This window comes from Varanus komodoensis, unplaced genomic scaffold (genome assembly GCF_004798865.1).
Source record: "Varanus komodoensis strain SLA01 unplaced genomic scaffold, ASM479886v1 scaffold19, whole genome shotgun sequence".
In the NCBI taxonomy this organism is placed as follows: domain Eukaryota; kingdom Metazoa; phylum Chordata; class Lepidosauria; order Squamata; family Varanidae; genus Varanus; species Varanus komodoensis.
The window spans coordinates 8,274,511-8,298,709 of NW_025335550.1; the positions used below are offsets into that span (position 1 = coordinate 8,274,511).

At 44.1% G+C, this 24,199-nt stretch overlaps 1 protein-coding gene across 1 annotated transcript in view; it reads left to right on the forward strand.

Moving 5' to 3' along the window:
* The window catches only part of SLC6A2 (solute carrier family 6 member 2), a 50,218-nt gene that overhangs the window by 7,265 nt on the left and 18,754 nt on the right, over positions 1-24,199 (forward strand). The window contains exons 3-5 of the mRNA XM_044428070.1: positions 15,441-15,572; positions 18,404-18,638; positions 23,580-23,718. Of these exons, the coding sequence (XP_044284005.1) occupies positions 15,441-15,572; positions 18,404-18,638; positions 23,580-23,718 (506 nt within the window). The remainder of the gene's footprint in view (positions 1-15,440; positions 15,573-18,403; positions 18,639-23,579; positions 23,719-24,199) is intronic.

A 24,199-nucleotide genomic window follows, 5' to 3' on the forward strand; every position in this document is an offset into this window, starting at 1 on the left:
TGGCGGAGGAATAGAGAGCATGGCAGACAGATGGCAAACTCTTGGCAAGACTGGGGAAGGACAGGGGTGGAAATAGAATCGCAAGAGCCTCAAGCAGTGGAAGCACAGCTATCGAATGAAGCCTGTATCCCTCAGTTGCCTGGTGATAAAAAGACAATTGAGCGTATTTGTGGTAAGCAGCAAATCGCAAACAAATCCTTGAGTTCAGATACACAATCTCATTTAGGAACGTCAGGCCTGCAAATTTTTGCAAACATCACTATAAAACCCACACAAGTGTTCCTGAACCAGAAGGATAAAGCCTGACCATTAATGTGGCTGTCTTAGAGCTCAGCTTTTGGAACCCACAAAATGGTTTCTATACCCACGACAGGAGACTTGCAGTCAGAAAATGAGTGTTGTCCAAATCCGCTTGTGTTTGCTTAAGTCTGAGAAGGTGGTTCCAAATGTGACTCATTTGCAATGTTCTGAAACTGCCCAGTATCTGACCAATCTGGCAAACCTCTTTGTTGATACGGGCACACGTCACTTTCTTCCTCGCATTAGCAACATGATCACTGCATGCTTGAGGCTGCAGGATGGATTCTTCTGAAGTGTTGTGGGGGTCAGACAGGTAAATGAGAAGGCCAAGCTTGTGATGTCTCACTTACCAGATTGTTTTATCTCTTGAGTCATTGATGGGGCACAAAAAAGGGTGTTGCAAGTCTGCCTGGAGCCAGCTTGGGGTTGGAGCTGTTACTATTTGGGCTTCCTCTCCATGGAGCTCCCTGCCTCTTGAGATCAACTGACTGAGATCAACCGAGCTCCAGCTCCTGCTGAATGCATTTTTCAAATGTTAAACTGGCCTTCTCTGACTAACCAGCTTTATTAGCATAGTTTGATGATACAGGCTTTAAATCTGCATGTTGATTATTTCTTTTTCTTGTTCCCCACCTGGGAATTCTATTGGTGGTAGAGTGGTGAATAACTCTTGAAGTTAAATGAAATAACAAGGATAGCTTGTTCGTAAGCCAGGCCACAGCTTCAGGGTATCTATGACTTGAACCAGTTATAACTGAGAGAAGTGGAGTGATCCCACCATGCTCAGCAACTCACTTTGATAACCATAGAACTGTGTTCCTAGAGGGATATCACCTTTATTCTTCTACATCTGTTTTGCATGTGTGTGTGTGTGTGTGTTTTATACTGTGGACAACCTGAGTGCCGTGATTGCGGTGGAATAGCAAGGCATCAAGGCATTAAGTAGAAAGCAGAAATCATTTAAGCATTTTGTAATTAAGTGTACATAAATCAAGGCATGGCTGTGTATGTCTGAACTCGCTGTAAATGTTAGAATAAATGCCCTGCCTTATCCGGTGAGGAGCTGTTGCAGCTCTCCTAAATACTCCGGTAACCTTCTTTAAGACCCGGACACCTAACCGAACTCTGGCCAGTTCCCACTCTGACTCAGCTCATATCAGATCTAAGAGCTTTGCCAGCTGACCCCATGAATGTGGGTCCTTTATTTACATGCACAAATACCGGATGCTTTAGCGTCAGTCACTCAAGATCTCAAAAAGATGTGGCTTTATTCCCCAAGTAGTAGCATAAAAATCATTAAAGAAAGTATTTCCTGCATTCTCGGGGTCCGTTTTGCTCTTGTGTGTTATTTATTTATATATCATTTTCACTGCAAGGCCATGAATGACAGAGTCAGTATAACATACCCTTCGCAAGGACTGCTTATCTCCATAGTTTCTTGAAATGTTCTCTCCCGCACACCCTGGACATAATATAAACTGAAGCCATGACGAAGGTTAAAACCAAAACCAAAATGTCCCTTTCTTTGACAAGGCCATATGTGGAGGCTAAGGACGGCCTGCTTTACCCAGGATTAGCACCAAGGGTAGGCACTGCAGGTCACTTGCTAGGCTCCACTGTTCTCCCCCCCCCAACCCCCCCCCCCGGCTTACTTCTCCTCTTCGTCCTTCCTGCTTCTCCCATTTACAGTTTCTCGCAGCATCCTCTGGTTGGCATGAAGGAGAAGAGTGCCCTCAGCAACTCTTGGTCCATGCCATGGATCCCGCTGTTACCAGGGAGTTGTGGTTACTGTACCTTTTGACTCCATCCCACCTCCCCTTTGTAAGGAAGGGAATCACCCTGTGATGAGCCTGACATCCTACAGAGGTGGGTTGCTAGGAGTCAGTGGGGCTGAAGACAAAAGCAGGCAGAGCCAATGGCAAAATGGGCAGGGACAGAAAAGCAGCACATCTTTACTTATGGCTCTTGGTGCTGGTGCAGTAACTGAGCCTTAGGGGGGCTTGTTAGGGTCAGGATTGGGGCAACTAAGGGACAAGGCCAGTAGTGAGCTGCAGTCAGGCTAAGAACGAGTGGCAGCCGAGCATGCGGTTTCCAGGGAGAGGTCGGAGGTGAAGCCAAGCTCCAAACATGGGGCAGCAGGCAACAGAAACACGGTCCAGCAGGGGGCACAGGCAGGAGCCAGATGCAAAGCAAGGTCAAGGACACGACCAGCTGAGCCTGTTCTTCCAGAAAGAGCCAGGAGTGCATAAAGCTGGCCAGAGCTTCTTAAGCCTCCCCAGAACTCAGTGAGTTGGAAGGGCTCTGGCAGAAGTCCCATGCATAAGGAAGGCCTTGCCCCCGAGGAGTTCTTAGCTCATGAAGAGTCCCCCCTTGTAACGCCACACTCTTTCTCTTGGCCTGCCTCTTGTTGGGGCAGCAGGATGACCCAACTTCTGCTTCAGAGGTGCAACTTTTCTCCTCGTCCTGTGAAGACAGATCTGCAATCATTTCCCTCAAGGGCCTAGATTTCCCCACGTCCCTGAGAGGAGTTTTTCCACGGCATCCTCCATCTCTGGGAGCTCTAGGTTCTCCTCCGCATGGGAGGAGGACTCCACTAGTCCTCTGCTAGGGGAAGGTGAGAATTGCATCCCTTTTGAAGGGAAAAAGTGCTCAAAAGCTGGGAAACTCCCAGACAAGTCAGGGGAAAGAGGATAGACCTGGGGCTATCAGGGGATTAGAACCCCAGGAGAGCCATAGCAAGACCTGGGCCTGAAGTTCTGAAGCTCTGCTCTAGGCAAAGATCTGAATGGCTTTATGTGGCCACGCTCCTTTGCTCTGATCTTATGCCATACTTCCAGTGCCTCCCTCTGTGCCTCGGTGATGTTCATGAGCAGATCACCAGGCCATTGCCTTGTCACGTGTTCAGAGAGCCCCCCTTGTTCCACAATCGTTCCGCTCGTCATTATTTCGTACTCTGGCCCGTTCGCGTCCGTGTTAACGCAAGGCATCATCTTGTCTCCCAGAGGGCTATTCTTAGCAGATGCAAGTAAGAACATCCTGGTCTCCTGCTGCGCTCTGCACGAGTCTCTTCCTGTAAGCGTCCAAACTAGCCAAACTGAACGATGTCGATTCTGGAAAGAAACTTGTTAAGGTTGGAATGCCACGTGTGGTGGAGCAAGGCTGAGTCTCCACACGGGAACAAATGAAATCGATGTAGACTGACATGCTGAGGTGGTTGAAGTATTGCATGACTTCAAATGAGTGTCATATCTTTAAAAGAGGGTGTGCAACTGAACAAGAGATCCCTGTCAACAGAAATCTACCACGCCAACGAGAGGGCAAGATGGAACCTTTTTCCAGATTTGCCAGTTTTCTACTCATAGGGAGTTTTTGTGTTTTACAGGGAGGAACACTCAAAAAATGTATCTTCCTCCTGCAATTTGGAGTGGTAAGTCCTTTCTACCACCTCAACATTGTACTTGTTGGCTAAAAGCAAGAAGAAACTAGAGCTTCCATTTCTGGATGAATAGTGAGGGGGGAAAGTTGTATTCTATTAATATCTTTTAAAAATCCTGGAAGTGATACATGATAATAGAAATACTGTTAAAAACAGGAATAATATGGGTTCCTTGAGAGTATGGGATAAATATATTCCATACTGGAAAACTCAGCATCAGAATGTTAGAAAAAAGGTACACAATATTGCACAGAAATTGTTTAAAGGGAACTAGGGGTTTTCTAATGAACATTTATTTATTAATGCTGCACTAATGCTGTTTATTTGAGTTAGATTTTCTTTATGATAGATTAGTTTGTGTATTAGCTTTGCACATATAATTCTTAACACTCAAGCAACAGCAAAGACTTTTATTATCTCTTTCTGCTGTTGGGCAGGACTTAGAAGTAGACTGATCTTCAAATATCTCAGACCTCAGCGTGCAGAAGCCAATGCTCAGGGATATTGAGTTAGAGATCCACTGAAGATCTACTTTCTGACTACCACTAGTGTAGATCACTTCAAGTTCCCACAGAAATAAGTCCAGATGTACCTCCAATCCCATTAAGTAGTTCACCGGGAAAATTTCTCTTGGTCTTCAGATGTTGTTTTTGGAATACGACTTGTTGATGGATTGTATGAAATTTTGTTCAACCATAACTTGCCAAATGCTACACTTAAATGATGTTTTTTCTCTTTCAACACTCCTCAGTTCCTTGGCATCTGGAATGGAAATTTTGCAATTAACCACATTAGGAGCATATGAATCTAAGCTCATCCATGAAAATTAGGATACTTTATTTTTGCTTTCCCAGATCTGTTTCACTTAGACTCGCCCCACGGTCTCCCCCCAAGAAGTTTTATTCCAGCTGTTGTCTTCATAATTCTTGGCTGGTCCCATGTTCTTACGAAGGTATCGACCAGTCAGGAATGGAATGTGAAGAGATGATGTCCACTCACCACATAATTTAATAACATTAAGCATTAATGTTATGAATTACAAGCAGATTTGCCTCTTGTCCCAGGAGATTAAGGCAGAGTACATGGTTCACCACCACCACTTTGTCCTCCGAAAAACACTGTGAGGTTGGTTAGGGTGATTGGCCTACAAGGCATCGAGTGAGTTTCGTGGATGAGTGTGTTAATATGACACTACATGTTTCTTGTCCTTATCTAACCTGGAGAAAGATACACATCAATGAGGCCTAGTAATCCCATGTAAAGATCTAGTTAGAGCCAGTGTCGTAGGCAGAATGGAGAGACCTAAACTACATGAGTGAATGTCTGGTTCACTTACATAAGCAGTCACACACCCTGTACTGCCAAGTCTACTTTTGGAACAGAGTATGGACTCCCACCACATATTGTATCAAGACAGAATCACAACAAATAAAGGAACCACTCTTCAGTGAAGGGTGGATAGCTCTACAGCATTTTCATTTTCTTTTGTACAGTGTCAGAAGCAGTGCCAAGAGATGAAAGACATTTCAGCGAGTTAATATTCTAATGCTTGTTGTGAGTGAAGCTGACTGCCACTCTTGGAAGGTATCCCAGGGTGACTGGGATTCTGAAGAAGGGGACCCTGAGGACGTAGATATGGAAGTCCTGGGTACTCAGGGTGAGGCACAGGCCTTTCAAGAGCTCTCAGGGTTGCTGCCCGCCAGTCCCAATATTCTGGTAGCATTCCCTTCCCTTCCCTTCCCTTCCCTTCCCTTCCCTTCCCTTCCCTTCCCTTCCCCCATTTCTGGAACAGCGAGATGAAGATTATCTTTGAAATATCTCCTGCTCCACACTGGATGCTCTTATGTTTGGAGGCTTATGCACACTGAGGACGCAATCAATAAGATCACATCTGAGTTACCTAGCTCTTTGGTCTATTGAGTGTCAGTTTGCAGAGAAATTGAACTTCAGGAAATAAGTCTGGATTTTACAATGGGGCAAACCAGGAAAAGAAAGGGAATTGGGTTCGTGATGCAATATTTGCAGCTGTACTCTGACAACCAGTCAGAACCAACTCTCATTCTTCAGAGAGCTGGTTCGGGTTTAGGGAAGGGCTGGCCCTGACAACACAGACTTGATCAGCAGCAACCCTGCATTTAAAGATGCTGAGCAAGAGTGTTCTTCCAGGTAGATATTTGTTTAAACACATAGCAGAAAAGTGGTGTGTGTGTGTAAGCTCGTGTGTTGCTTTGCGGATCTTTATGTATTTTAAACTTGTCTATACTGTCCCATGCTTAGATGTCTCTGGACGGTTTGCAACAAATTAATCCTAAAAATAGAAATAAAAATAACCCTTGCACAGCATCTGACGTTAAAATATGAACGCACTCACTCAAACAAGTTAAGAATTAAAATACTGGGAGAATAAAAAGTATAGAAAGGCCCCAGTGTGCATCACAGTGTGACTTCAGAAATGTAGAAAACGTAATCTCAGCTTTAAAAGGGAAGCATTTATTTCATGCCTTTTGAGATGGGATCGGTGAAGTGGGAACATGGTATGTGTAGGAGGGAACCTGTGTTACAGATTTGCATTCCCCACCACCGCCATGAACTTGGCTTCTGATCGGACATGTTAACCACTGCTCAGCCTTGACTCAAAGAAGGACAAGAAAGAGTAGCAGCAGAAGAAGGAAAGATTCGGTTAAGGTGCCCTCCTCTGCAAAGTTTGCTAAGGTCTGGGAAATAACCTGAGCTGAATGAGGTTCCCACACATTTAAGTTCGTCAGACTTTTGGGGAAGACGATCAGTTGTCTTTGCCTCACTTACAGAGCAGGAGTTATTGAGTTCTGCTTTTGGGGAAGTGGGTTTTTGAGGAGGGAAACATCTCTTCTAGCGAACAATGATAATCGCCACAGGGTATGCAGAACAATATTTTTGCCTAAGGTTAGGACACCCAGCTCTGTAATTTTTTCACTGTCTTTAACCAATGCAAACTCTTTCCGAGTGTTTCACGTCCCCTGCCCCAAAAAGAGTAAGTAAAGCTCAAAGGTTTCCTTGAAAGTTTGCTAGAGAATGAAGTGCCTCCTCTCAAAAGAGGGAAAATGATGGAAGGGAGACGAGGAAAGGAGGAAGTGCTACCATCCTGCTATACATCCAGCTCCTTTTTTCTATAGATTCTTGGGGGAGTCTCCACTATTCTTCATACCACAAGGTGGAGCAATGAAACTTTGCAATATTTAATGTAAAGTGGAGAGATGCATACTCTTAAATCATTGACTACTGAAGTTGTACAAAAGATGTTTTGGGGGACTCGTGTGTGTGTTTAAATGTTTGTTAGAAGAGATCTCTACAAGAGTAAAAACACCTGTTGTCATTCTTGTTTTTCTTGCTGCTGCTATGTAACCACATCACGACGCCTCTGACTTACGGTGTGTCCCATCCGTGACAGTCCTGCCTAGCTTTTCTAAATTCTAGGCTGTCGCTTCCTTGATGGAGTCCACCCAACTCTTGCCTGGTGTCCTTCTTCTTTCTTCGCCACAGATTCTTGCCTTCTCAGGATGTGTCCAAGAATGCCATCCTCAATTGTATCATTTTTTTTTCTTCTAGGGAAAACTCTGGCTTTAAAAGACACTTTGCAGCCTGTCAGGAGGCAAAACCTAAGGAGAACTGCCTCAAGAGACTGCTCTTTAGGCATTGCCATTCTCTGTGTCTTACTGATCTTTTGAATGGAAACTTTTCTCATCCTTGGCTATTGACAATGCTGTCTGGAGCCAGAGTAAAGTCTCCTTGGATTATTACCATGACCAGACCTGGAGACGTTGCATCAAAGAGGCTCCCACAGCCTTGTGTCTGCCACATGTGCTGGACTAAAACTCCCATAATTCCACTTTCATGGTCAATGGTGATGGTTGCAGTCCAAAATTTCTGGAAAGTAACTGTCTGGGAAGGCTGGTCTAGAGTTCCATCGCATCATTTTAGTGAGATGCAAAGATACAACCACTTTTTGGAAGTTAAATAGGATCTGTCTAGACTGAGCACCCCATCTTTAATATCTATCATCCATCTTTCCTGCTGCAAGGAAGTCAAGGCAACTTTTACAATCCCTCTCCCCTCTGTATCTTCACAATAAATCTGTAAGGTAGGTTGTGCTGAGAGTCCCTGGCTGGCCCAAAGTTACCCAGTGAGCTTTGGGAAAACCACAATTTGCATTCCTGCAGATGGTTTGGGCTACAACAGCAATTATTCTGCACTATTACCTATTCTGGCAAGAGCTGATGGGAGTTGTAGTCCAAACCATCTGGAAGGTCTCACCTTGCCCACCCTTGTAAGGGTATCAAAGCTAAATTTCTTTCCTTTTCATGGGATCAGCATTTTGCTGGATGTGAAACCCAGAAAACTTTTGGGTTCCATAGAGCTTTGTCTAAGAAATCACTATTTTTCAATTGTCTCTCTCAAAGCTATAATGGAACACAAAATATTTAATTAAAAGGCTGTGAAATCTTTACAATTCTTTCCACCATCTCAGGGCAGTGACAGGTGGGGGCAAGCATTTAATTTGGAAAGGAAACAATCTAATTTTGTGTACTTTTTTCTGAGAATCCCCAAGCATTCTTACAAAGTGAGGAGAAAGAGTGAGAATACAAGGGAGAGAGAGAGGACTTTTTCTCTCTTACTTGGTCTCTTCCTGCACATTTTAGCATTTCAGGATGAAACTCATAAATGAAAGCTTTGATGTCAAATAACAGTCACATGGTTTGGAATAACAAGGGTAGGAAGTGCTCCACAAAGCATTCAAAAGAAACCGTGGGATCAAAGGAGTGCAGCGTGTAAAATTTGCATTTCTGCAGGGCCTTTTATTGTTGTTTATTTTTGCTGATGTGCAGAATCAGAACCCTTCAATGCATAGGCAGGTCAAAGGTAGCTTATATTACCTGAAGATCATGAATTGCAATTCTACTGAAACCTTCCTCTGGGCATGTCAAGATGTGCATCTGGAGGAACTTCGTTCCCTTTCAAACTCGAAGACCACTTTGGAACTGTGATATCTGAAACATTGCTGTGCTTCCTTCTCACAACAACCCTGCATGGTTGGGTTATGTGCTGTGGGTATGAGGAAACACTCTCCAGCTGTGTATGCGGCATAGTGTTCTGGCCAAAGAGTGGGTTGGATCCAGAGTTGTGCTGATCAACAGTACGGATGGAAACGGACTTCTCCATCTCCACTTCCTGTGGCAGCCCTTCTGGGTACCTGGGATTGGTACCCAAAGAGTCATCAGGGGGCTGTGGGGAGAGGTAGGAAGGGGATTCCCTAAAATAACATGGAGGGAACTTTTGGAAACAGGACCCTTCCTCTCATCCTTGACCTAACCCTGGGTGTTTCTGCTACAGGCACTGGGAACGGCCGTGTCTCTGTTGCTTGGGGGGCATGCATGGGGTGAAGCATCCTTTAGAGGCCTGCTAAATTGGCTATACCCCATCAGCTCCCAACCATCGGTCAGGCTAGTTGGAGCCGCCAGCAAGGCCATGATTAGGGACGAGCCCCAGATGTTTCATTTGGAGCCCTGAATCTCTGGGAGTCCATTTGCCCCACCCACCTGCTGGGCCCCCATGGGTGTTGGATGGGTTAAGGATACAGGAACATCGATGCTCTCTGTCATAATACCTGCTGCACATGAGCAGCATGGCTTTTAACTTAACCTTCTCCTGCCTCCCTTGACTTTTTCTTGCTGAGGCTGGTTGGCTGATTGCTTTCTCCTGAAATCAACTGTTAGCATCTCCCCGTCCACAAGCCACTCTTTATAAATAGAGGTCTTGTTAGGAGACAGAGTCCTTTAAAGACACCCAGCGGGAGACCTTATACCTCGGCATATGCAAATCTGTGGATGTCATTTATTTCCTGTTGTTCTACGGATCTGAGCCCTGGATATTTTGGGTACCTTTGCAGCAGCAGTGCCGTGACCGATGGGAATCTTAGCTGCTTTCCCACAGACACCAAGTCCCATCCTCTTGAGGGTGACTTGCTGTCAAATGAAACCACCCGGCTAATATTAACACATCACTTCTGTAATGGATTATTTCGCCATAGGCATTTCACTAAACTAGTTTAGTGGGAGAGTACCTGAAGTGAAGAGTATGCTATTTAAATGTAGGCCTGCCTTTCCGGGAAGGCAATCTCTTATAACCTCAGTGTTCACTTTCTTGACCTATTTCACAGGGAAATCTGCCTGTTTTGACTTCTATCAGTTTTAACTTTTTCCACCAAGTTTCCATTAAATGTTATCATGTCCCATTTCCACATGGGTTTGTCGTATTTGAAGTCTTCGCAGAAATGGCATTTCCATTCATGTTTCTCCAAATATATGCATGCTTGCCTAATATATAGAAATTTCACTTCCCAATATGTACAAAGTTTGGCAAACAATTATCTCTGATAAAAGCAGGCCTCTTTGTATATCATTGTCATTAAGCCTGTATATCATTTCTAATAGGCCCATTTCTGTGACTCCCAATATTTCTCCCAATATTTGCCTTTTTGTATGCACCTTAGGGGATCAGGGAACTGTGACATATTCAGAGAAGTGCAAACACCAAAGGATAAATGTGTTTCCACTTTATGTATTGGTCTGGGAAGTGCAAAATAGCTTGTTTGGCACCCAAATGGAAACTGAACCAATTTCTCTTAAGGTTGCATGAGAATTCTGTTTCAGATCATGCATTATTCAAAAAGACATTTTTCTTGGAACTGGGAGGCTGAAATGCAACAAGGCAGACTCCTTGCCTCTTTTGATTTTTAAGAGTTAAAGCTTTATAAAAAAATAACTTTTAAAAACAGGAAGCTAGCTTGCTGTATGGCAAATTCTGTCCTTCAGCAACATGTTTATTTGGGTGGTTTAATGTTTTGGAGCTCAGAACACCCCATGCCAGCCTTATAATCAGGTTGTTGGTGTAGTTACTTGCACTGGGCTTTTCCTGGAAAATGAGTAGCAAAGACATCCCTGGCAGACATTTTGTGAGCACGCCTGCGAGGCTGCATCAAAATCCTGGATGTGCCCAGCAACTGAAACAGGTCCGAGACCCATGTGACTCTATTTCCATACACAGGAAGTGAGTGAAAATAAGCCAGGGGACCTTTTGCTCGTCACTGTCAGGACTATATCGCAAACCTGCTTTTTTTCCTCCCTGGCATTATGACTGCAAGCCATTTCTCTCCCCCCCCGCCCCCCCGCACCCAGGAAATCCAATCACAGATCTCCAGTGTCACCCCCTTTCAGTGGCATCTCAAGAAGGCACTTTGGTTACTTGCGTGCAGAAATGCCACTTGTGTTGTGGAAACAGGGGTCATTATGACACAGTAAGGGGAGAGTCAAGTGTTACTTGGAAAGGTTTATATTTGTTCCTTCTCCAGACTGCATTTTCCTCTGCACTCATCTACCTCCTATCGGTTCGTACATTACTCCCCATGAAAAGCCAACGGAGTTTCATTCGGATGCATTCAAGCACTTTGATTCACCTTGATGTCCAAGGACTCATGGTGTTTCCCTTCCCCTTTTTTCTGCTTTCTTTCTCTCCTGAGTCCCCCCTCCCCCTGCAAAAGTGCTCCTTTTAGAACGGATGTCAGAAGGCTTGCTTGTTTATTTGGACTGGTGCTTTATACTTTTGTTTTTTCCACTCTGAAATCCATGTGGAGGCGAGCTATAAAAGGAAGCATTAAAACATTTTGATGGATTGAGCTTAAAACAAACAGCTGAAGCACCACAGCAAACTGGTACTTTGAAGCCTGGCTCTTCAGACGACCTTGTAGTTAAAGTGTTAAGTCTCCTTGTCTGTGACAGGATGCGTACTACCTTGCCTGTGGGACGCTCCGGATCCACTCCTCAACATCTCCAAGAAGAGCAAGGAAATCCTGGAGGTCAAAACCCAGAGGAACCAGCCTTCACAGGGCTGAAGGTCTTTTTCACGGGCAGGAGAACTGCTGGGATGGTTTCTCATAGCAACAGTGTCGTTGTGAGCTATCATGAGAAGCATTTCCGATGGCCTGGTCTTGAATGGGTGATTACAGTCCATTCGCTTTCCAAAAAAGCCCTCCTCCTTGCGGAGATGAAAACCCAGAAACACGCAATGTTGATGTAGAACAGGCCACTGGCTGTGTTTGCACAACCAGCAAGAGAGAGAGAGAGAAGAGGCCAAGCTTCCACATGTGTTGCTTGTGTGCTACATGGCAGCAAGTCCACCGGCAGTACATGATGTCATGTCACAGCATGGCATGACATGCAAACCTGGTGGGGATGGCTAGCTGTCATGAGTAACGAGCCAACCAAGCCCCATGGCCTGTTGTGGGCAAGCAATGAGCGAGTGCGTAGGAAGGACATTAGTCAACGTGGCTTATTTGTCCTCAGAGCAGACCACAGAGGCATAGCCCCTGCCCAAGACCACCTAGATGACCTGAGGGATCAGGGATGCTTTGTGCCTGGGTCTGCCAGAACATCCCTTGGTCTGCTACTCCCATTGGGGAAGATACCGATCCACATTCAGATAAAATCTCAGCCCTTTCTGGGCACTTGGTATCTCTGGGTATCAACGGTGTGGTGAACCAGTGGGAATCCATGGCTCCAGCCATGCCCCCTTAATATGCATGTGTACTGTGGCCACCCATGAAGGTAACAACGGGTGGAGCCAGTGAGAGGTGCAGCTTTCCCACACAGGGCATTTCCTCCAAGGGAATAGACATCTTGGTTGGTCAGGGCTCCCATCCCACACAATCATTATGTCACGCTTATGGAGCCCGGGTGGTTCAGGGGATCACTCCACAGCCTAAGTGCAATGAGATGCATTGACCAAACCACACCTACATCTCCATTCGTTACAATTATTTATCGGTTGCTTCCCAGGCCACACATTCTTTTCAGGTGGCTCACTTATGCACTTCGCTTTCCTGCAAACTAGTTAAGCAACCCCTTGCCTATTCTGCATTTAGGGGCACCTGCAGTTTGGCCCTTTGTCACCACTAGAATAGAGTATGTTGAAAATATAATCTGATCGTCACCCCCACAGCCATTTCCCGTCTGCCAAATACAGTCATGCACAAATCTTCAGTCTCTGTTGACCCGAAGGATCATCAGCCTTGTACAAACCCATCCAAGATGTGCTGTTCATCAGTGGGCCCACCCAGGACTCCTGTTCTTTCTTTTTGCTTTTAATCAATAGGCCCATCCTGCAACATGGGGCGGATTCTCAGATCTCATCAGAGATTCATGAAAGCTGAACATGGAGCAATTAGCTAGATTTTCCGAGGTTTTTTGGGAACCTCCACCTCAGACCTTTGGCAAGATGGATTTGTTGGGAAACTTAGAGCCCTTGGGAAGTTTCAGATGGTAACTTGCATAACTCCTGATGGTTGGACATGCTGGCGGGCATTGCTGGGAGAAGTATTCTGGAAGTTCTTGAGGCCATGACATTGCCTGCCTGCCTTTGATTTGCACCTCGTCTTTTTCCCAAGCATTTGGGGCAGATTATTAGCAAAGATGCATACATATGAGAGGCAGTGTGGTATAGTGGTTAAGGGTGTGGGACTGGACTCAGGCGATCTGGGTTGTAGTCCCCACTTGGCCATTGAGAGCAGTAGGAGGAGAAGGATACAAGCCACTTTGAGTTCTTTAACTGGAAAAGGTGGGATAAAAATCTAATGAATAAAGCAGACATCTATCAAAGGGCTTATCACTGGTATTATTATGATTTCATTTCTGTGACACCCAACAGCTCAGGCTCTCTGGGCAGTTTACAACGGCTCATAGAAGCAATACCATAAAATGCCATTAAAATTTTGTAAGGATGCAAACATTTGAAAACGAATAATTAAGAGCAGCTTAAATTGTGCCATGAAGATTAGCCCTGTAAAAAACACCTGGGGTGGTGACTCAGAAAATGAGTCCATTAAAGCACAATTAAAAATGCAACAATAAAAGAAGGAAGGAAGATATCCAGTGGGATGGGCCCATTGGCTTGCCAAGGAATACAATCGTCTTTGCTTGCTGGCGGAAGGCTGGCAAAGAGGAAGCTAAATTTGTCTTCCATGGCAGGAAGCCTGGAAGCAGCCACAAAGTAGATTCTTTCTCTTTCCTTCTCTCTCTCTTGCTCTTGCATTACCACCAAACACCCCTGTGGGATGTGGTACTGAAAGAAGAACTTAAAACTTGGGCAGACTCATATGGGAGAAGGCGATTATATCTCCAAATCGGACTCCCAGCAGAAAGCCAGCCTGTTTTCCCTTCATCTCCCTCTGAACAACTAGTGTTTCATCTGAGGGTGGGGATGTTCAATATGCATAGGACTAAGCCCTTGGTTAGTGTCTTCTTTCCCTGATGAAGCCTATTCTCCTACCCTTCCATTAATAAGAGAGAGAGAGAGAGAAGGATTTAGAAAGATATCCATTTGCAAACAAATAAATTAATGGGTCCATACTCTGGTTATCTCAGTTTGGGTACTTGCTGATTTATTCCATTTTGTGTGTCGTGGGGTCTATGAACTCCTCAAACAAATACATGTAATCTGTTGCAGTCTATGTTCTTTGATCTCGTGTGTTGCCCATTAACTCCAGTTGCACTTTGATATTTAAATCAGCCGTGTCCTGATGGGAGAATGCATTTGTTTTCCCAGGGAGACGCGTATCGCAGAGATGGATTGACTCTGTCCAGTGTGGCAGCTATCGCCACTGCCCAGCCGTAGATCGCACGAGCGCAGAGCTGAGCGCAAACATTGAGCTGTATTTCATATCTGGTTCATTGTTCAGCCAACTGGGCTCCTCCCAAGTGTCCACAGATCAGAGGACGGGGGGGGGGGGGCCTGTGGGGTTTGGATCTGCAGAGGGGAAAGAGAAGACAGAAAGCAGCTCTGGACTTGGTTGAAACAAGCCACAACCTTTTGTTCAGACAGCTTCCTGGTTACACGGCGAGTACGAGCCGAGAGCCCCTTGCTGCAGTGAAGGACAAGCTGGTGACAGAGATCATCACTGGATGGGAAACCATCTGATGCTCATTATTTATCATGATCCTTAGTTTGCATTTCTAGGCCACCTTTCTTGGAACCGACTAAAATGGGTTTACCAAATTGCAAAAGAAAATCATAAACCTGGGCATGGTGAAATGGTCTAAAAATAACCTTTAAAGTATTACAATTTTGAAAATCTGAATTAAAAAGAAGTGTCCTGACTCTGTTCCCCAGTGGGGACCAGATTGTATACTTCCACAGTTTGGAAGCAGAATAATCCCATACCCATATGCTTCAAAACTGGGACTCTCTTCTTGGTTGCCACAACTCAGCAAGGAGAGCCAGTCCCTCAAACTGGCTGGCCAGGGGATGCTGGGAATTGCATTTCCTGCCTGAACATGCATAGGGTTGTGTTCTGAAGGTTACATGTTCAGGAAGTTTCAGAACTGGGGTGATATGACCACCAGGCCGAGCACGTGTCCATATTTAGGATGCAGGCACCACAGATGCTCAAGCTTTCTGAACTCCTCCAACTCCACGTCACAACTCCGTTTCATTTGAGTCCATTTTCTTCTGTTGCTTCCTTTTTTTGGTGGGGGTGGGGGGGGTCATTCAGGAAAAATATGGAAAGTGTACCTTTTTTGCACATTTTCCTGAGGTCCTCGCTTTTCCCTCATTTACCGAAATACACATTGCAAAGTGCGAGCGTGGTGAACCTCTACTTGGTGGCTTTGTTTTCCAGGTGCCTTCCTCATCCCTTACATCCTCTTCCTCATCATCGCTGGGATGCCCTTATTCTATATGGAACTAGCTTTGGGCCAGTATAACAGAGAAGGGGCTGCGACTGTGTGGAAAATTTGTCCACTTTTTAAAGGTAAATCTCCAGATCTCTTTAACTGAAGGTGTTTGCTTCATGGCGCTTGGGTGTGTGCATTAAAGGAAGCTTTTATTTGTTTATTTTGAATTTTCAGAGACTATTTTATGGCCTTCATGGTCAACACCAGGTCACAAGCCAACATAAAGATAGGATAGAGACCATTTTCACATGTGCGCAGTAAAGAAGGTATTGCCAGGAAAAAACGTTGGGCATTTGGCTGGTCAAGGAAGATCTTGTCTTGAACCTAGGGGCTCAAAGAATGGTCTGAGGGCACATAACACATTCGCCATGGTGAAGCTAAGCGGATCTGGGTCTGGCCTGAGCTTGGAGGGGAGACCAGCTGGGAAACGCCTGCAGCCACCTGCAGCCCCACCATGGGACAAAAGTGGGATATAGTTATAATAAAATAAATTAATAGGATCTGCTTACACAATAGAAGGTATACCATCTCACAGGGCATCCTGAGTATCTCTGTGGCATTTTCAGGGCTCTGGGAGAACAGCCATGGGAAATTGATCCAGTATCACTCTGGATCCGATCCTCAATCAGATGCCAAGTCAAATATTGGTCAAGAGTTTTAGTTTGTTATTTTTAAACAATTCATTGTTTTGGGATATCAGCAAAGATATTCTAAAGATCAATAGATTTGATAGTTTTGCTGTTTTGAAAACCAAATCATTCTCAGTGAAGCTCATCCACCTTTTGGCAAGCTTGTTAATCAATAGGAATGGCTCATGTTCATAGTTTTAATTCTAGAATGCCAAGATCAGCTTAATTTAAAAAGATCTCCAACAATAATCATACTAACAATAATGGAACTGAAGTAGAGCTAAGCAACTATTGAAAATTATATAATACAAAGAGGGATTTGTTAAAGGAATGAAATTGGCAGAACAGGACTTCTTTGAGCCGCAGAAGAATTGTGGTGCATTTCACAATGCATGAATCCACAACTGGCCAGTATTTCAACCTTAGAAAAATAACGTTTTCTGAAATTAATTGGTGATCTTTCCATTTATGGCTGCAGTCCGACTATTTTTTGGCAGGTATGATGAGCAATGCTCTGTGTGACAGTGCAGCTTCTTCCAGAGAGGGTCTGGAATGTCTTCTGCTGCTCCAACTGACCACCCAGTGACCATCTAGGCAATAGAGAACTTCACGGTTATGTACTGTGAAATAACCAGAACATCAAAACCACTTTCAAATTACATGCCACAGAATGTGTGTCCCATGCTTCTAAGAAGCTGTTCCTTTTTAATGTCAGAGCAAGTATGCAGGAGCCCAAGTCAAACTGGGACTAAGGCACACTGAGAGGGGGAAATGAAACTTTCCCTCCATCTGTTTGCTCCCAGCACATGTCGATGTGGACCTGTGACCTCCTCCCTAGAGACACACAACTGACAATTTTATGCCTTTTCATTCCAAGCCCCAATCAGCTAGCTAAAGTTTAGGCCAGCAGTGGAATTCTGCATGTGTGTTTTGCCATTGACCCTCAGGAACCTGGATTCCACATGATGTTTTCACTGATCTAATAATACAAAACACTGAAGATGAAGCCGGGAGCAGAACCTTAGTCTGGAATGCGATGGAGTGTCGTACTCCAGGTTTATAGCCTTCATTAAAGCAATGGAAAAACTACAATTATGGTTTTAATTGCAAATTCTTTGCATGATACTTAGGACTAAATTTGCAAATAGTGGTGAATGCTTATGAAACATGAGCAAAAATCAAATTCTCACATAGTATGGCCAGATATGTTCAGGAGGTATAATTCTTCCTAGACTTGGGAGGAATATGTTGGGCACTTAAAGATGAGGATTTTGTCAGGGAGGGAGAAGGGCGGGGGGGGGAGTGGAGAAGCAACAACCTTAATTCTAAATGAATGCATGAGAATTCAGACTCAAACTTTAATGAGCTTAGCACTAAAAGCCATGGGATTGGTTGGATGAGTCCTTCCTTCTGCTTTCTCCTACCTGCATAATAATAATGCTAATAATAATTTACATGTCAAGTTATGTTCAGCCTGCTAATAAGAATAATTTGCTAAGCTTTTTCCAAAACAAATAAAAATGTGAACCAAACCAAACTCTACATGTCTGCACTATATGATTTGATGTAAATGATGACCTTAAAAAATCTAAAATATTACTTTATTGGAGCAGGGGAATGAAAGGCAAAGAAAGATTAACTAATGTCAGTTTGCATTCTACTCCAGTCCCATGCATTAGTAACCCAGGGACAGCATGGAATGTTTAAACACAGCAGGTTAATCTTAGTTATAAATGGCAGAGTTGTCACATCGAGAAGGTGGGGGAAATGGTATGGTTCTGACAAATGGAGCACCGAGATGGCAATGCTCAATCACCTATTCAAATGATAGGCTCGCAGGACCATCTGGTTGGAACGCAGCTGTCACAATAGCCAGCTGTGTGACTTATTAGTCCATATTTACCTCTGAAAGGAACTGAGATAGCATCACTGAGTCATGTACCCCAAGAATGGTATTCTGGATTCGCAGCCTGAGTTTGCATGCATTTCCTTTGCTAACCACCGGAGCTGCCATGCTGGTCAACTGACTGGTCGAAGACCATCAGTATAATAATTTATGGAATATCTAGTAATTATTTTCCTAAAGTAATAGTTCACCACAGTCTAATCGTATGGTAGCTTCTGATTGCAAAGAAGTCAGGGGAACTAAAACCTGGTTTACTCCTTGCGAACTGCAGTTGTGGAGTGATAGCACCCCTTTCTGTCCTTCCCTAGGAATCTTATCCTGCTGTAATACATTGTGCAACTTTGTGTGTAATCTCGGTGTGCTTGGTCTTCAGGTGTAGGCTATGCGGTGATACTCATAGCTCTCTACGTGGGCTTCTACTACAATGTCATCATAGCTTGGTCTCTGTACTACCTGTTTGCTTCCTTCACCCTTGGGGAACTTCCCTGGACCAAATGTGGCAATCCCTGGAATAGTGCCGACTGCATGGACCCCAGGAATGCCTCGGTGCTTGTTACCGGAGTCACTTACTCCAAATACAAGGTTACTCCAGCTGCGGAATTCTATGAGTAAGTACTGGATGTCTGGAGATAATGTTGCTTCTGAAAATGATCTGGATTTGTTTCCGATTTCAGTTCATATTCCTAGGGATATACAAGAAGTTCATTCATGTTTGTAGACCTGTCTTGCCCTCAACCTTGAATGTGGACGGAGCATCCTCAGGGGGGCTTTTCTAGTTCCTGAGTTTGCAGTTACATTCAGAAGTGCACAAAACATACTTTCCTCCTTAAAAGCAGTATTTTAACACTTCAGCCGCTGGGGGAGAGCGATGCCTTTGAAAATGCTTGAAAATGTGCACTTGTATTGCTTTTTTGTAGGGGGGGGGGAATGATGCTTTCATTCAGGGATGAAGAGGAGTAAGAGGAGCACCAAAATGGAAGGCAGGGAACTTTGATGAACTGTATTATCCTTCCTTCTCCCATCTGTACATCCACACTTTTCCGGTCGTTGCATCATCACAAAGCACATATTCAACCGAAGTCACTGGATATCAGTTCCAAGGCAGTCTCTCTTCATGAGGTTCCCACGTAGCTGGAACATATCAAATAAACTTTAAATTCTGGTTTTTATAAACCATCCAGAGAGTTCCAGTGATATAGAGATGATGATAAGCCATATCCACACCAATGTGTATAAATTAAATAATTTTATGCGGCTAATATAACAAGATTCAGAATCTCCCTGGAAGGTGCAGCATTTTCATGTAAGCTTCCAACCCAACACCCATTGCTAGAAAGTATGCTGTCTTTGAAGTTCGCTATTTCAGTGACACAGAAAATGGATAGATTGCAATCTCATGGACACACTGCCCTAAATATCTCTCTGAAATCTGATCCACCTTATTGTTCTCTCCGTGCAATGTTTGCCTACTACATAAAATAAATGCCTACAAGATTTCTTACCTACTTTATGTTCCAAGCATGTCCCTGCATCCCTGTTCGCATTAACGCTGCTTTGTCCAGCAGGTGGATGTGAATACTGGCTGCTTGGTGAGACCACCAAGAACCCTGCTAGAGCCCACCTGAAAGGGAACCTGATTCCCACAGTGGTCAACTAGAATGTTCTGGGCAGGCCACATGCAGGTCCTGGAGGTGGCGACTCTGCATTGCTGTTTCCCAGGCGCTCAAATTTAGCATTGGACATTCTGTTCTGCTTCTAAGAATGAACTCCAGTGAGAATCAACAGGACTGAAGCTAAATTAGGTCTACCTGAGAAGCAAGAGATGGTAGGAGGGGAAAGGGAGAAGGAAGTCCTTAAAGTATCCTGAACCGGGAACACAGAATGTTTGGTGTTTGACTGAACCCGACCCCACCTGCTCCAATTCACTTTAAACACCCTTACCTCCCCCAGGCAGAAGCAGAGGTAGCTACAGCAAAAGAAGAATGGTTTCTTCCTCTTTCTACTCCCTTTTCTTTTCATGTAATTGCATAAACTTTGCAATGCAGCACAGTTTGGAAAGCAAAGGGTTTTGGGTTTTTTTGGAGAGCTGGCATTTGTTCTTGCCCAGGCATGGAAAGACAGGGACTGTTTTCTTGACTGGCAGCAGCAGATCATCTAAGTCATTAGGATAGACTCAAGATTTTCCCAATTTTCCCCATTTGGGGGTGGGGGATGTAGGACTTATGGGAAAAAGACTTGGCCAGTCCAAGGAGATTCACACATTTTAGCTTTAAAATATCAACACTACCCCTTTGAAATGTGCCCATAAAGCAGTGATGCTGTGCAAAGGGGAACATTTGCTTGCTTATTTATTTATTATATTTATATGCCACCTTTCTCCCTTTATGGAATGCAAGGTGGCTCCATGCAGTTCCCAGTGGTCTCCCCTCCAAGCTCAGCCCAGCCCCAGACCTGCTTAGCTTCAGCATGGTGGATGCCATGTGTGCCTTCAGACCACACTATGGGCAGGATGGGCTTACTTAGTAAATATTACACTATAACTACAGGAAAGATGGGAGGGAATTTGCTCTTGAGAAGTTAGAAACATGGGGAACGAGAGCTTTTTCCTCTCCATGGTCATGACAACCTCACTTTAACATCGACTCTGAACACTGTGTTCAGAGGGGAACAAAACACGTCTTCTTAGATATTCCCATAGCCATTGATACCGTTCTGTGTGGCTGATAACATCCCGGAGGTTGAGCATTGTGATCTGAAGATCTCCTCGCAGTCTATACTTTTAAGTGTTATGGAGCTCACGATTCTGACTAGATCATGCACAATAGCCAGAGAGCATGTATTGTAAAAAGAAAACGAACTAAATCATAAGTAGGCCTCTTTTATTTGGTCTAGCTAGTAATTATGACAGGGAGGCAGGAGTAGAAGTGGAGTGTTTCCCATTGTTTCCTTTCTAATTGTAATAAAATGCAAACACAAGACTGAGGATGGGCCCTTCTTATTAAAGTAAGCAACGCAACAGGAAGATGAATTAATTTTCCTCTCGGCAAAGCGTATTTGTTTAACAATCTATTTCATTTATTTCTATTTGACATTTCTAACATAATAATAAAAAGTTGCCCTATTTTAGAAGCTTGGGAGCAGTAATTATATTGTAACTCTTTGCTGTTCCGTGATCTTGTTCTTTTGATAATTATAAATGGAGAGCATCAAAGTAGGCCAACATGGGATAAAAAGGCCCAGCTCTTTGTACATCAGAATAACCCGGATGATCTAATCTTTCTACTGAAATATGCTGTTCTGAACAAGCTTAATTTCATTCCCTAAGCCTGAAAGGTTAATATTTCGCAAGGTATGTGTTGGGGGAAAAACCCACAGAAATTCAAGGGGAAAAAACCTCAAGGACCAAAGCTGGTTTCTCCATGCCCCTGAAAAATTGAACAGCTTTGGATTATGAAATACTTTCCTTTCACATGATGACTAAAATATTTAAGACAGGGTCTTTATATCATGTTACTCAGCTCGTACTGTCTCTCCTCAATTATTTCTAAAAACCTTTTAATAAGAAGAATTTTATAGAAAGGCTGGGAATTTAACATTTCTGGAAATAATGAAGTAATGGGGGAGAAGCTTTCTTAATCCTCTCTGTAAGATGCCAAATGTAGTTATTTCTTCCACTCCTTCTTAACCTCATCGATTCAGATAGTGCTGCTATGAGTCACCACATCATAAAATGGAAGGAAATGTGTATTTTTGGCAGCCTGCATCTTGTTCTATAGAGTCCTCAGTCCCTGGGCCTGTTCTAGTTAAATGCTGTAGAAGTCGAGAAATGTAGTTCTCATCTAAAACCCACATCTGAAAGAAACCCTGCAGATGCCACACTGACAACAAATGTGATGGAACAGCATGTCGACTATCCCACTTTTCTCCTTCTCTGTCTCCCTCTCCATCTTCCTCCATCTCCCTCTCGCTCATCTGTCTCTTCCTTCTCCATCTCTGCCTCCGTCTCCGTCTCCGTCTCCCTCCCTCCCTCTCTCTCTCTCTCTCTTTCTCCTTCTCAACTTTTAGACTACATCATCTAGTAGAAAGCAAGAAGTCTAAGGTGGTCTCCACCACCTTCTCCAGCTTAGCACTAGATGGCCATATGCCTCTGAGTGCTTTTTCTGTCGAAAGAGGAAAAGGTTGGTCATTCAGCAATGTATACTGAAATACATGCAAAATACAACATTAACATATAAAAACAATCTCAGACAATAACTATGTTTTTCAAAACTTTCCAGCTAAGACACCAATGAAATAGTGATAGACCTTTGATAGACATTTTCAGAAGCAGATGAAATTTGCGGCAGTTTCTGCCTCTTGAACCACATGTGGGACAAGGTTCCAGAAGCTGCAGGCTGTATGCTATTACATGGTGATATTTCCTTGGTCATGTAGTAACTAAGGAGGGCTCCTCTGTCGATCTTAGGGCTTTACTAGGTAAAGCCATAAGGACAAGAAAGGACAAGAAAGTTCCAACTAGAATTGTAGAATGGTAGAGTTGGAAGGGGCCAGAGGGACCATCCAAGTTGGACCACCCCTCTCTGATGCTGAACGGATGGGTCTGAGATCTCTGCAAGCCATATGCTTGCGACTCAGGAGACGGAGACAATGTGAGAAGGGCACAAATCTCTTCGATCCCCTCCGTTGCGTATTCCACTGCTATTCTGTGCACTATGCCGAATGCACCCTCTTTATCGCGCTGTGAAGAGGATATGAAGCCTAAACAGGAAACATGATTTAAAAGAACATGACGTCCCTCGATGCGATGTGCCCTGATTTGTTTTTCAGTCCTGGCCTTTAAGGCAGAGCCAGAACAAACAAACTTGAGCACCGCATTCCTAAGCACATGGCACCAATGTCAAAGTCCCATCGATTTCGGTCACATGCAAGACATAGAGCCACGAGATGGACGTTTTGCAGGGCATTGCTTGTCCCCGTGAGGACCTTCCGGCCCCAAAGCCATTAGGGCCAAATTATACGTTATATGGGAGATCCCCTGCAGGATGTCTATGTATTTTCCCTCTACGAGGAGTTGCAGGAAGCGGGAGCAGCTTTAGACTGGGGCCGTACTGGGAGGACGGGGGTGGACCTTTCCCCTTTATTTATGATTCAGAAAGTGAGCAAACAGGAAAGACACCAAATCCATGAATATGGAACATGAAAAGGCTTTTGGTGAAATGTTAGTTTGGAGTATTGTGTGCATTCTACAAAAAGAAGCATTTTTCCATGCTCAGTTTTTCCCATATGAACTTGCTGACAAATACATTTTGATTGATTGAGTGTGATTGATCTGTGAAAGATATTACAAGCTTGGAAACATATGGACTTGATCACAGAATATATTTGAGTCTATGTTCAGTCTGGAAGGTGTAAGTTGGGTTAATTCTGATCAGTAATGAACTAAAATTTCCCAGTCTTTGCCACTTGTGGGCAGGGACCAGAGAACTCATTGTCTGCTTTTCCATTAAAAAATGGTCAAACTCTGCTGTTTTGTGTCTGCTTTTGGCTAGACGGAGAGTTTTGCAGGTTCACCAAAGCCCCGGGATTCAAGATATTGGCTGGCCCCGATGGCAGCTTGTGTTGTGTCTTTGGGTGGTGGTGATCGTTCTTTTCTTTAGCCTGTGGAAAGGTGTGAAGACTTCCGGAAAGGTATGAGAAGTGTTTGTTCATTCAGAATATCTCCCTCCCTCCCTCGTACAGTTTGTATAGCACAGTGATATTTACACTGTTGACGCCATCATGCGTTTGCCTTTACTTTGCAATGGAGCAAATGATTCCCGTTGTGCTGAACTGGTGGAGAGTGCTGGACTGGGGCACAAGAGAGCTTGGTTCTAGTCCCTGGGTGACTTCGGACCAGTAACTACTCTCAGACTAACCCACTTAACAGAGTGGTTGTTGTGAGAATAAGATAGAGAGGACCTGGCTCCCTTGCAGAATAAAGAAACATTTTACAGTAAAGTTGTATCTCCATCACCACGGAAACTAGAAACACTTCCTATTAACCCTGACCTTTTTGGCTAGTTTAGAATTTGTATATGACACAAATTTTAGCTTCAAGCAAAACCAACTGTTCTACTATGCTCAACAATATGATTTTCTCTTGGGTAAGCTGGTGTGATCCCGATTTGGA